General features: G+C 44.0%; 1 protein-coding gene across 7 annotated transcripts in view; it reads left to right on the top strand.

The window, feature by feature from the left end:
* Positions 1-14,181, top strand: part of espn (espin) — a 161,988-nt gene that overhangs the window by 30,961 nt on the left and 116,846 nt on the right. For all 7 annotated transcript variants that reach the window (XM_080215478.1, XM_080215477.1, XM_080215476.1 and 4 more), the window contains exon 3: positions 13,419-13,605. In XM_080215478.1, coding sequence (XP_080071604.1) covers positions 13,419-13,605 — 187 coding nt within the window. The remainder of the gene's footprint in view (positions 1-13,418; positions 13,606-14,181) is intronic.

Here is a 14,181-nt window from a genome sequence, read left to right as displayed (position 1 = left end):
GAATCAGGTTCCTGCATAATAATATAACCACTGTGCCATATTGCATCTTATCTAGGGTGGCACAGTGGTTAGCACTGCCACCTCACAGTGCTAGGGATCTTGGTTCAAATCTCAGCTTGGGTCACTGTCTATGTGGAGTTTACACGTTCTCCCTGTGTCTGCGTGGATTTCTTCTGGGTGCTCCGGTTTCCTCCCACAGTCCAAAGGTGGGAAGATTAGGTGGCTTGGCTATGCTAAATCGCCCCTTAGTGTCAGGGAAATTAGCAGGGTAATATGTATGGTTACAAGTTTAAGCCCTGGGTGGGATTGTTGTCAATGCAGGCTGATTGGCTCCCTCTGCACTGTAGGGATTCTGTAATGTTTCCCCTTTGTCTACCCTATTATGAGCTCAAAAAATTCTAAAAGATTTGTCAAGCAGGATTTTTTAAAATATTCATTCCTGGGTTATGGGCTTTGCTGGCTGGCGAGCATTTATTGCCCATCCCTTGTTGCCCAAGGGCAGTTGAGAGTCAACCACATTACTGTGGCTCTGAAATCATATGTCAGCCAGACCAGGTAAGGACAGCAGATTTCCTTCCCTAAAGGACATTAGTGAACCAGATTTTTTATTTGACAATGGTTACATGGTCATCAGTAGATTCTTAATTCTAGCTAATTTTTATTGAATTCAAATTCCACCACCTGTTATGGTGGGATTTGAACCCTGTCCCCAGAACATTGGCTGAGTTACTGGATCAATAGTCTAACAATGATACCACTAGGCCATCGCTTTCCCTTTCATAAAGCCAAGTTGACCTCTTCTCTTCATCTTATGCTTTTGTGAGTACATCCTTAACAATAGATTCCAGCATGCATTGCCCTGCATTATAAGTGAAAGAGTCTCGATCAGATATAACTCAGACATGGTGGAATAGTTTATCAGTGAGCAGTAGGCAATCCAAAAATTAATTAGAAATTGAGGCAAATTTTCCTGTCCCGCCCACCTCGGGAAGTGAAAGTGGGCGGGACACTGACTATGCAAAGACCCGCTGACCCTGGGTGGGATTTTCCGATTTCGGAACAAGTGCGGCCAGAAAATCCCACCCAAAATTATTCTCGCAACAAGGAGTAGAGGGAATATTGTGGCCAGGCTGCAGGCAGATAACATAAATTGGAAGTCGAAACGACACACCAAAATAGAGGAATGAAATAGTTCTCGTACTGTTAGTGTGGCACAGTGGTTAGCACTGCTACTTCACAGCACCAGGGACCCAGGTTCAATTCCCAGCTTGGATCATTGTCCGTGTGAAGTTTTATTCCAACCATTATCTGGTAAATTGAGTTGTGTCTAGATATGCCCTGTTTATTAATACAACTTCCACTCGCCTGATGAAGAGGCAGTACTCCAAAAGCTTGTGCTTTCAAATAAACCTGTTGGACTTTAACCTGGTGTTGTGAGACTTTTTACTGTGTGGAGTTTGCACATTCTCCCTGGATCTGCGTGGTTTGCTCTGGGTGCTCTTGTTTCCTCCCACAGTCCAAAGATGAACAGGTTAGGTGGATTGGCCATGCTAAATTAACCATTAGTGTCAAGGGAACTAGCAGGGTAAATACGTGTGGTTAGGGGGAGAGTGCCTGGATGGGATTGTTTCTGATGCAGACTTGATGGGCCGAATGGCCTCCTTCTACACTGTTGGGATTCTATGATATTTTCTGGTGAAGGGATCTTGAGTTGATCCATTTGATATAATGGGTTTTGATGTATTTGTAATTTTAATTTGTCACTTGCTAAATCCAGACATGGTTTAATCTTATTTTAGCTCCCCCCCGCCCCACCACCCATTACCACCATCAACCCTGCTCCCCCCTCCTCCCTCCTCCCCTCACCTCCCCCCCGCCCCCCCATCACCCAACCTTGGTAAAGAAATTGGATAAATTATTCAATGAAGAGTCAATTCTGCTACTTTGAGCAGCTGTGACGGAATGGCTCCAGTTACCAGACCTGGAAACCTGAGCTTGGCACCTCTCTCTTTGCCTTGTGTTTACCAACAGTTGTGCAAACAAGTGTATGATCACATTAATCCACTTGGTGCAGTTTAGGTTTATGCGCCGAACATGCTGGGAGTGGTGCTTAATTAAAATATGTTAAGCTGCTTGAGCTGTATTTGGAAATCACTTGGGCGTATGTCATCAGAGGAGCTTGTTTAAGTTGCATTTATTAATGATTCGGTGCCAGTGATAACTGCACCTTCTCTGCTGGCACCTTCTCTTCATTGTATAATGGTGTCACTGTAATGGTGACTGCAATCTAGCTTGGGTGATTAAAGTGGTTGAATCCAGTCTTCAGTCTCTTTAACAGCAGGGTGTACGCCACCCATGTTGACTCGTTAACAATTAATTAGCCGAGCTGGAGTTTTATAGCTCTTGGTGGAAGTGTTTTCTGCATGGTGTTGTTTGCTGAGTTGCTGTAGCAACGACAAGGCCCTTGCCTGGTGATTTAAATTCAGGTTGTCCATCTACTGCCAATCTTTTGTGTTCTGTTCAGCACAGAGAGGAAATGATGACATTACAAATTTCTTGTCCTAACAGACTTCCTATCTAAGAGTAAGAAAGAGTAAACACCAATCCTTCAGCGTATCTGGAAGAAAAAAACCAAAGAACAGTACAGCACAGGAACAGGCCCTTTGGCTCACCAAGCCTGCACTGATCACATTGTCCTATCCAGACCAACCGCCTGTATCCCTCTATTTCCTGCCTGTTCATGTGCCTATCCAGATAAGTCTTAAATTTCACTGATGTATCTGCCTCAACCATCTCACTTGGCAGTGCATTCCAGGGCCCCAGGTGAAAAACATCCTCCTGTGCATCTCCACTGAATCTTTCCCCCTTTACCCTAAACTTGTGCTCCCTGTGCTGTACTGTTCTTTGGAACCCATTCTCTGCAAGAAAAATGAGCCAACTTGCCAACCAACAACCCTGAGGCCCATGGTTGGCAAAATCCCAGTGGCTCCATGTAGAATAATAGAATCCCTACAATGCAGAAGGAGGCCATTCAGCCCATCAAGTCTGCACTGAACATAATCCCACCCAGGCCGTATTCCCATAACCCATCATATTTACCCTGCTAATTCCCCTGACACTAAGGGGCAATATAGCACAGCCAATCAACCCCCTCCTCCTACATCTTTGGACTGTGGGAGGAAACCAGAACACCTGGAGGAAACCCACACAGACACAGGGAGAATGTGCAGACTCCATACAGAGAATGACCTGAGGCTGGAATTGAACCTGGATCCCTCGCGCTGTGAGGCAGCAGTGCTAATCACTGTGCCACCATGCCACCCCATATAATGAGGGCCATATAACGGCCCTTAATAGCACCTTAAAGTATGCATACTAACTACTGCCTATTTGAAGGCTTGGAAAGTTCCCTTGTGACAGGATGCATTAGGAAGCCGAACTGACCTGGCTCCCTGTTATTTCACTGTGTTTTCTGCCCTGATGACCATCCCCCACCCCCAACCTCTGTTCTGCCTGCTTGTGGGCATAAAAGATCCTGTGGTACCTTGATTTGATTTGATTTATTATTGTCACATGTATTAATAGATAGTGAAATGTATTACTTTTTGTGTGTTATTAAGACAAAGCATACCGTTCATAGAGAAGGAAACAAGAGAGTGCAGAATGTAGTGTTACAGTCATAGCTAGGATATCGAGAAAGATCAATTTAATGTGAGGTAGGTCCGTTCAAAAGTCTGACGGCAACAGGAAAGAAGCTGTTCTTGAGTCAGTTGGTCAGACTTTAGTATCTTTTTCCCCATGGAAGAAGGTGAAAGAGAGTATGTCTGGGGTGCGTAGGGTCCTTAACAATGCTGGCTGCTTTTCTGAGGCAGCGAGAAGTGTAGACAGAGTCAATGAATGGGAAGCTGGTTTGCATGATGGATTGGGCTACATTCACGACCTTTTATAGTTCCTTGCAGTCTTGGACAGAGCAGGAGCCATACTAAGCTGTGATACAACCAGAAAGAATGCTTTCTATGGTGCATCTGGTACCTTTTTTGCAGAGCAAGTTTCCCAGGTGATGAGGTCAACAACTCTCCCTCAAACAATTCCAGCACCAAGCCAGGCGAACTGGCCTTCCATCTCTTTGCTGACTGTGATTGCAGGAAGGAATTAGATATAGCTCTTGGGGTTAAAGGGATCAAGGAATGGGGGTGTGGTGGGGGCGGGGGGATGCAGAGTGGTGTGTTGTGGGGAAGCAGGATCAGGGTATTGAACCTGATGATCAGCCATGATCAAAATGACCTACTCCTGCTTCTGGTTTCTATGTTTCTCTGTTTTGCTGGACCTAGCTAACTGCAACATGGATGCTGTAGCTTCCCACATAATAGTGGCAGGATTTCAAAGGATAATGAATTATCTGTGGAGCTCTTTGGAGTGTCCTGAGCACATGAAAGGCCCTCGTTCAACACGGCTTCTTTCATTCAGCCTCCAGCATTCATCAACAGCCAGGTGCATATTCAAAGAGTGGCAGACACTAATACAGCAGATTAATGATTCCCCTATCCAATATGGTGACAGTTCTGTTACTATTGATAACAGCTAAGGAGCAATAACTCCACTCTGTTTACCCTTATCTGAATCTGTCAAAATAATTTATCGTTGTCATAAAGAGAAGAACAAAACGAATGAAACTGGTACAACAGCAAACACCAGAAAGATATATCACCATTCTGCTGTTGCTGTTTAATTCTATGAGTGATTTGGACATTATCTGTTCTGAGTGCAACAATCACACCATAAATGCTGTCAGTTTAATGGGGCAGGTTGGTTTATAGCTCAAGGTACTGCCCAGGGCTCAAAACATAAAAATAAACAAGTTCCATTGGAAACTTCCAGCTCCGCTCCATCTTCCAAAAGGATTGTGTTTACTGTGTAGTTCAGAATATTCCTGAATATTCTACAGAACCCCTATAGTGCAGAAGGAGGCCATTCGGCCCATTGAGCCTGCACTGACAAGTTTTAAAGTTTATTTATTAGTGTCACAAGCAGGCTTACATTAACACTGCATTGAAGTTACCATGAAAATCCCCTAGTCGCCACACTCGTGTGCTTGTTTGGGTGCACTGAGGGAAAATTTAGCATGGCCAATATGCCTAACCAGCATGTCCTTTGGACTGTGGGAGGAAACCGGAGCACCCGGAGGAAACCCACGCAGACACGGGGAGAATGTGCAGACTCGGCACAGACAGTGACCCAAGCTGGAAATCGAGCCCAGGTCGCTGGTGCTTTGATGCAGCAATGCTAACCACTATGCACGATGACAACAATCCCTCCCAGGACTATCCCTTTAAAAGCGTATATTTACCCTGCTAATTCCCTGACAGTAAGGGGCAATTTAGCATGGCCAATCAACCCAACCCGCACATCTTTGGAATGTGGGAGGAAACCAGAGCACCAGGAGGGAATCCACACAGACACGGGGAGAATGTGCAAACTCCACACAGACAGTGACCCAAGCCAGGAATCGAACCCAGGTCCCTGGACCTGTGAGGCAGCAGTGCTAACCGCTGTGCCACCGTTCTGCATTGTCAAGTGGGTGCTCACAGAAAGCATTTCAGAATAATTCAGCCCGGTCACAGGCTGCCTAAGGACTGTCAAAATTAAATACCTACCAATGTCAACACCTACTGCACAGTAGCCATTTTCAGGTGTACATTAATGCACAGAAATTAGGTTAGCTCCCAGTTCCTCACCCTTTAGCACCATTCCTGCCTCTGACCCTCCCTCACCCTTTAGCACTGATCGTAACTACTCCCCTCTGCACCAGTCCACCCTCCTCCCCTCTGCATTGCTCCTGCCTGCTCCCCTCTGCCTTACTCCTGCCTGCTCCACTCTGCATTGCTCCTGCCTGCTCCACTCTGCCTTACTCCTGCCTGCTCCTCTCTGCACCAGTCCGCCCTGCTCCCCTCTGCACCACTCCTGCCTGCTCCCCTCTGCATTACTCCTGCCTGCTCCTCTCTGCACCATTCCTGCCTGCTCCCCTCTGCACCACTCCTGCCTACTCCTCTCTGCATTACTCCTGCTTCTTTGTCCTCAATAATGAATAATCCTGTCAACACTCACCATCAAGCTCTATACAAGAAGATTAGTGAGAGTCAGTGCCTTCTGGGGAGAGGAAGGGAAACATGTTGGGAAAAGGGAATTTCTGTTCTGTGTGGGAGTTACTGGCATTGTGACTCTGAGAGGTGGTATGGACAACAATTTGGGAAATATCCGACGAATTTTACCATCCAGTCCATCACGGGGATCAGAGTGGGCGAGGGGCGAACCATGGGAAGGTCTATTGATCTCGGGCAGGATTTTCCGGTTTCAGGGCGAGTGGGGCTGGAGAATTCCACCCAATGTGCTAGTGCAGAGCTCTCTGAAGAGCTTGTGATGTGGTCAAGTTGTTGGACCATTGAAACTTTAGTGTGTGTGTGTGTGTGTGTGTGTGTGTGTTGCTTAAAAATAGATGCTTAAAATAGAAAAGTATTTTGGATTCTTGCAAATAAACACAAAAATACACTTCCAAAAATGTGTTTTTGTCCCCAATTAGTCAGGTTAGCTACTCCCCTGACAATGTAAACCCACCTTTGTTCAGAAATAACACCTATTGTGTGTAATGTTCCGTCAGCCTTCTCAAAGTTAGAAGTGGAATTGTGGACTAAAGTGCTTCAGCCCCAGTATAATTTATAAAAATCTCTACAATCCAAAAGGAGGCCATTTGGCCCATCAAGTCTGCACCGACCATAATCCCACTCAGGACCTATTTCCCACATATTTACACTGCTAGCCCCTTGACACTAGGGTCAATTTAACATGGCCAATTAATCTAACTCTTTGGATTTGGGAGGAAAGTGGAGCACCCGGAGGAAACCCATGCAGAAAGACGAGAATGTGCAAACTCTACACAGCCTGAGGCCAGAATTGAACCCGGGTTCCTGGCACTGTGAGGCAGCAGTGCTAACAAATGTGCCACCGTGCCACCTGTAATGAACATTCCTGTGGGATACTGAGACAGGATGGCACTTCCCTCCTTTAAATTAGCATAGCAGCTAGCAAATTATGATTTGGGACGTTGCAATGTGGTACCAATCTTCAAACTCACTGCAGGGAATTGGCCTGTTGGTGTGTGTGAGCCTGTAAACGTCTCAGTTACTATTAAAAATCAATTCACAGCCTTGTAAGTAGGGGTATAGAATACAAGGGCAAAGAGGCTATGCTGAATTTTTCACTGGTTAGACCTCAGTAAGAGTATTGGTCAATTCTGGACACCAGAATCTTGGAAGAATGTCCAGGTTTCAGAGAGGGCATCGAGGTAATTTACCAGAATGAGATGAGGGACCATGTGGAGAGACTATAGAAGCCAGGGTTCTTTCCCTCAGAGCAGAAAGTGTTCAGGGAAGATTTAATAGAGATATTCAAAATGATGGGGGGATTGGTTAGAATAGATAATGAGAAACTCTTTCTATGGATGCAAAAGTGGGTAGCCAGAGAACATCAATTTAAGCTAATTGGCAAAAGAACCAATTTTACACAGAAATATATGTTTTCGGCAGAATAATATTTTCCATGGTGTGTTGTTCTGATCTGGAATACATTGCCTGAAAGGCTGGAGCAAGTAGATTCCGAAGTAACTTCCAAAAGAGAGTTGGATAAATATTTGAAGAAAAGAAATGGGAAGTTGTATAAGACTCTTCCTGAAAGAACTCTTCAGAGGCCAGTGTCCCTTCACCAGATTCCCTTTATTTACAAACTGATCTCTGCTCCTAAGAGTGCTTCGTATACAAAGTCAGAATCCAGAGTGCCAGCAGCCCTGACACTCCTCAATATATAAATACAGGTGAGACTTTTTAATTGGGCAGGCAACCATTACTTCAATCAGGGAGCTCATACTCCAAGAGACCTGCCCCGCAGACCTCACTGGGGCCAGTACACTTCCTTTAATGAGTAAGTCACAGGTAGATCTTTGGTGCTGAGTTTTTGTTTTTCAATGGGATGTGTTTTTGTTGAAAATTTTGAATGGTTTCTTTAAGTGTTCTTCACTGTTTATTTACCACCATAGCTTTTAGTCTAGTTACCCAATCAGCCATGGCCAGCTCAACCCTCACACCAGTGGCTTTGTTTAAGTTTATGATTCTTGTTTGTGATTGGAGGAAAGAGCGGGCGAGTGGGACTAACTGGATAGCTCTGTCTAAGGGCGTTATCATACTAAGGTACAGTGTTATCATACTGTAATACAATATTATCATACTGAGATACAGTGTTATCATACTGAAATACAACAATATACTGAGATACAGTGTTATCATACTGTAATACAATATTATCATACTGAGATACAGTGTTATCATACTGAAATACAATAATATACTGAGATACAGTGTTATCATATTGCGATACAGTAATGTCATGCTGAGATACAGTGTCATCATACTGAGATACAATATTATCATGCTGAGATACAATAATATATTGAGATACAGAATTATCATACTGAGATACAGTGTTATCATACTGAGATACAGTAATATTATACTGTGGTACAGTGTTATCATACTGACGTACAGTGTTATCATTCTGAGATACAGTGTTACCATACTGAGATACAGCAATATTATACTGTGATACAGTGTTATCATACTATGGTACAGTAGTATCATACTGAGATACAGTGTTATCATACTGAGATACGTGTTATCATACTGAGATCCATTAATATCATACTGAAATAGTGTTATTGTACTGAGATACAGTAATATCATATTGAGGTACAGTGTTATCGTACTGAGATACAGTAATACACTGAGATACAGTGTTATCGTACTGAGATACAGTAATACCATGCTGAGATACAGTGTTATCATACTAAGGTATAGTGTTATCATACTGAGATACTGTGTTATCATACTGAGTGACAGTAATATCATACTGTGATACAGTGTTATCATACTAAAATACAGTGTTATCATACTATGGTACAGTAATATCATGCTGAAATAGTGCTATCATACTAAGGTGCAGTGTTACCATACTGAGATACAGTATTATCATACTGAGTTACTGTGTTATCGTACTGAGATAGTGTTATCATACTATGGTACAGTAATATCATTCTGAGATACAGTGTTATCATACTAAGGTACAGTGTTATCATACAGAGGTATGAGAGACAGTGTTATCATACTGTGATACAGTAATATCATACTGAGATACAGTGTTATCATACTGAGATGCAGTAATATCATGCTAAGATACTGTAATATCATACTGAGATAGTGTAATCATACTGAGATACAGTGTTATCATATTAAGATATAGTAATATCATACTAAGGTGCAGTGTAATCATATTGAGATAGTGTCATCATATTGAGATAGAGTTTATCGTACTGAGATACGATAACAACATACTAGACACAGTGTTATCATACTGAGATAACCACTGTGCCATCATGCTGTCCAGTATTACAAGCCAAATTATAAATGGCTATTAATAGAGTAGTAGTTCATCACCAGGTTCATTCATTTACATATAACTTGATGCAATAATTTTCCCTTGAGTAGATTAAACAGTGTGGAATATAACAGTACAGCCTTCTCTCCTTACCTTTTCTGCTATTTTTATTCATGCTGTAAGTCTTGAGCACGTATACTACCTGTAGTAACTGAATCTACACTGAATCACGTTAATCCACACCAATCCATTTGACTTTGTTATAGGTTAAGTGCAGCATAAGCTAATAACTAAAGACACATTGTAAATAATTCAGTGAGTTTAGCTGCATTTCAGCAGACTCACTGATTGATGAATCATTCAATACCACTGGTGAGAGGGATAAAAGACTGTCAGTGTATCTGACTGATTAGTGGCCATCATCAGTCAGTCACAGCACTGACCAACCAATCATTATCTTTTGCAGACTGACCAATTAGTGCACACCACTGATTGACCAATCAGTGTCTGCCACCGACTGACCAATCAGTGATGAAGCTAAGCTGGCCATTCATTTTGGGTAGAATTATATTCACTGGAGCTTAGAAGAATGAGAGGGGATCACATAGAAACTAACAAAATTCTAACATGATTGGGAAAATTCAGAAAGAATGTTCCCAGTGGTGGGGGAGCCCAGAACTAGGGGTCATAGTGTGAGGATATGGGGTAAAACGGTTAGAACTGAGGTGAGGAGAAATTTCTTTACCCAGGGGGTGGTGAATCTGTGGAATTCACTACCACAGAAAGTAGTTGAGGCCAAAATGTTGTGTGATTTCAAGAAGGAATTAGATATAGCTCTTGGGGCTAAAGGGATCAAGGGATATGGGGGATCAGGATATTGAATTCGATGATCAGCCATGGTCAAAATGAATGGCAGAGCAGGCTCGAAGGGCCTACTCCTGCTTCTATTTCCTATGTTTCTATTTTTCTGTTTCCTTGAACAAATTGATGACAGCGTTCCTCCAGTGCAGAAAGAAGCCATTTGGCCCATCAAGTCTGCACCAACAGCAATCCCACCCAGGCCCTAGCCCCCTAATCCCACAGATTTACCCTGCTGATCCTCCAGGCACGAAGGGTCAATTTAGCGTGGCCAATCCACCTAACCTGCACACCTTTGGAGTGTGGGAGGAAACCCATGCAGACACAGGGAGAATGTGCAAACTCCATACATACAGTCATCCAAGGCAGGAATTGAACCCGGGTCCCTGGCACTGTGAGGCAGCTGTGCTAACCACTGTGCCATGATGTACGTGATGGATTGAGTGTTGTAATGGATTGATCATTCAGTGTTGTTAGTGATTGGTTATCGAGAGGTAGCAAACGTTCAATCTGTACTATTACTGGTGGCTTAGTGTCCCAGTTATGTATAGTTTATTTCACAAGGGAACCAATTCAGCACATGTTTCTGAGTCCTTTATTCTGAACGGTGAGATCTCTTCGCTGCAGCTTTGCTTGAATGGGGCCAGTGTAGGGGTCATTGCTCCTTCACAATGAGAGACAGTTTCAGAGTGCAACAGATTTCCGTTACTGTCTTGAATAATTGAAAGGTTTGTGCTCATTATCAGAAGGTACGATAACTAATGCTCTATCTGTTAAAACATTCAGCCCATTGTGCTTTTATTTTGAACGGTAATGTTTGCGTGTCCTACCGTAACTAATCTGGTGAAACCTGGGTGCTCCTCAGGCTGGCATGGACAAGGTGGGCCATGATGGGGAGGCAGTGGCATAGTGGTATTGTGGCAGGACCAATAATCCAGAGACCCAGGGTAAAGCTCTGGGGACTCAGTTTGAATCCCACCACAGCAGATGATAAAATTTGAATTCAGTACAAATCTGGAATTAAAAATCTAATGATGACCATGAAACCATTGTTGATTGTCGTTAAAAAAAAAACCCATCTGGTTCCTTTAGGGAAGGAAATCTGCTTTCCTTACCTGGTCTGGCCTACACGTGACTCCAGACTCACAGCAATGTGAGGGGTGGGTAATAAATGCTGGCCCAGGTAGTGACGCCTGCACCCCAAGAATAAATAAAAATAAGGCCTCCTTCTGTTTGATGATTCTAATTGTAGGGTTGAGTCCTTTCGTTTCAGGTATACTCATAGGGCGGCACAATGGTTAGCACTGCTCCCCACAGCTCCAAGGACCTGGGTTCGATCCCCGGCTTGGGTCACAGTCTATGTGGAGTTTGCACGTTCTCCCCCTGTCTGCGTGGGTTTCCTCCAGTTTCTCCTCACAGTCCAAAGATGTGCGGGTTAGATGCATTGGCCATGCTAAATTACCCCTTAATGTCAGGAAGATTAGCAGGGTAAATGTGTGGGGTTGTGGGAACAATCCCTGGGTGGGATTGTTATCAGTGCAGACCCGATGGGCCGAATAGCCTCCTTCTGCACTGTAGGGTTTCTATAATTCTATTGGAGAGGGAGGTGGAATCTCAATGTGGACAAGGTGTGTTGAGAGCAAGGGCCTCAATGCTGGTGAGTTTATGGATTTACTTTACCTGGCGTGGCAGCAGGTAAAAGAATCTCTCTAATCCAGGCCATCTGGAATGTTCTTCATCTCCAGCTGAGAATGTGTCTGTTGCAATGCTTAAGAAGATTAGAGTTGCTCTGAATCATAGGCGCTGAGTGCTTGGTTAATGCTGCGTCTCAGTTGGAGGTCATTGTGTCAGAAACATGGGGCTGATTTTACCATCAAGTTGCACCCGTTTTCGGGTATGCAGACTTGGTAAAGTTGGGAATGAAATGAGAAGCGTGATCTGTGCCCGCCTTCACGCCGGTTTCCCCTTTACCAAGGCCTGAAAATGGCTGCGATTGGGACCATCTCTGAAATGGGCGTGACAGTCATTTAAATATATTTGCATGCATTTCAATTGATTTAATGGGCTGCTTGCCCAACTTAACCGGCACTTCCCCCTTACATCGCGTTCGCCCATCCGGAATCGACGCACGTATCACCACAAATGCTCCCTCAATAATTAAATAACCTGATGAGAAAGAGACAGGTTAATCAGGAGCACCTCCTTCGCTTAGAGACTGCTCAGAATATGGAGCAGAGTGAGTATAGCAAATACCATCGATACATTTAAAGGAAAGCTAGATAATGCCATTCAGGCGCCTGAGGAACAGTGTTCGAAGCTCAAGATCTTAAATCCAAGACCAAACTCATGGTCTACAGAGCAGCCATGCTCCTCACACAGCTCCCATACTCGTCTGAAGCCACAGCACTGACCCCTGTTACACACCACGTGTTACATCCTGCCAACGGGGAAATTACCCATTTATGCTTACTCTTTGTTTCCTGGTCGCTGGCCAATTTTAGCCATTCCAATATGTTACACTGCTCTACACCATGAGATTTTAATTTTAGCAACAATCTTTGATGTGGCATCTGATCAAATGCTTCCTGGAAAGGATGGCATGGTGACACAGTAGTTAGCACTGCTGCCTCACAGAGCCAGGGACCCAGGTTCGATTCCCGGCTTGGGTCATTGTCTGTGTGGAATTTGCATGTTCTCCCCATATCTGTGTGGGTTTCCTTTGGGTGCTCTGGATTACCTCCCATAGTCTGAAAGACCTGCTGGTTAGGTGCATTGGCCATGATAAATTCTCCCTCAGTGTACCCGAACAGGCACTGGAGTGTGCCGACTAGGGGATTTTCACAGTAACTTCAATGAATAATGATAACTGTTGCAGCTACCATAATCACAGTGTTTAAGAAGTAATAAGATAAAGACTTCACATTTCCAATATTACAACTTCAGGAGAAATGAAAAAGGATTAAAGCTTTAATGTGAAATTGCGTGGCATGACAAATTGGGCTGAATGGCCACAGTCTGTACCTCAATTTTAATGACCATATCAAAGAAATTTGTAAAATAACCTTTATTTCTTTTCCTTTCAGCGTTGTAAATACACAAATGAAAAATGGTGCCACTCCCCTGTACTTGGCTAGCCAAGAAGGCCACCTGGAGGCTGTCCAATACCTTGTAGAAGAATGTGGGGCAGATCCACACATACGAGCCAATGATGGGATGACCGCACTCCATTCGGCAGCACAGATGGGTCACAATACTGTAATTGTCTGGCTGGTAAGTTGCAATCTTGGAGAATCTGGCTGGGGTGGGGTGGATTGGACTGAATAACTGCGCAACCACAAATTGTCCAGCTTTGTACTCCTCCAGATTGGTGTTCCAAGTTGTGGATCTTCATAAAAATATCCAGATGAATTTTCAGTGAAATGCATATACCAACCATGATATGATGCCTTTAAAGGAAAGCATGTTCCAAAACTTCTGTCTTCTTTTTCCTCTGTTCTTTGCCTAAAGACAGGTCCAACCTTCATCCTACAGGGTGGCACGGTGGCACCATGGTTAGCACTGCTGCCTCACCGAGCTAGGGACCCGGGTTCGATTCCAGCCTTGGGTGACTGTCTGTGTGTGGAGTTCTCCCCATGACTGCGTTGGTTTCCTCTGGGTGCTCCAGTTTCTTCTCACAGGAAGATTAATTGGATGTGCTGGTTAGTTGGATTGGCTATGCTAAATTACCCCTCAGGTTAGGGGGATTAGTGGGGTAAATCTGCAGGGTTACAGGAATAGGGTGGGGGGTGGGCCTTGGTTGAATGATTTGTCAGAGAGTCACTGGGGACCTGATGGGCTGAATGGCCT

Source organism: Carcharhinus amblyrhynchos, chromosome 30, assembly GCF_965287045.1.
Source record: "Carcharhinus amblyrhynchos chromosome 30, sCarAmb.v2.hapA, whole genome shotgun sequence".
Classification (NCBI taxonomy): domain Eukaryota; kingdom Metazoa; phylum Chordata; class Chondrichthyes; order Carcharhiniformes; family Carcharhinidae; genus Carcharhinus; species Carcharhinus amblyrhynchos.
The sequence above is the reverse complement of the archived record's forward strand: the minus strand, read 5'-3'. Positions and strand labels throughout refer to the sequence as shown.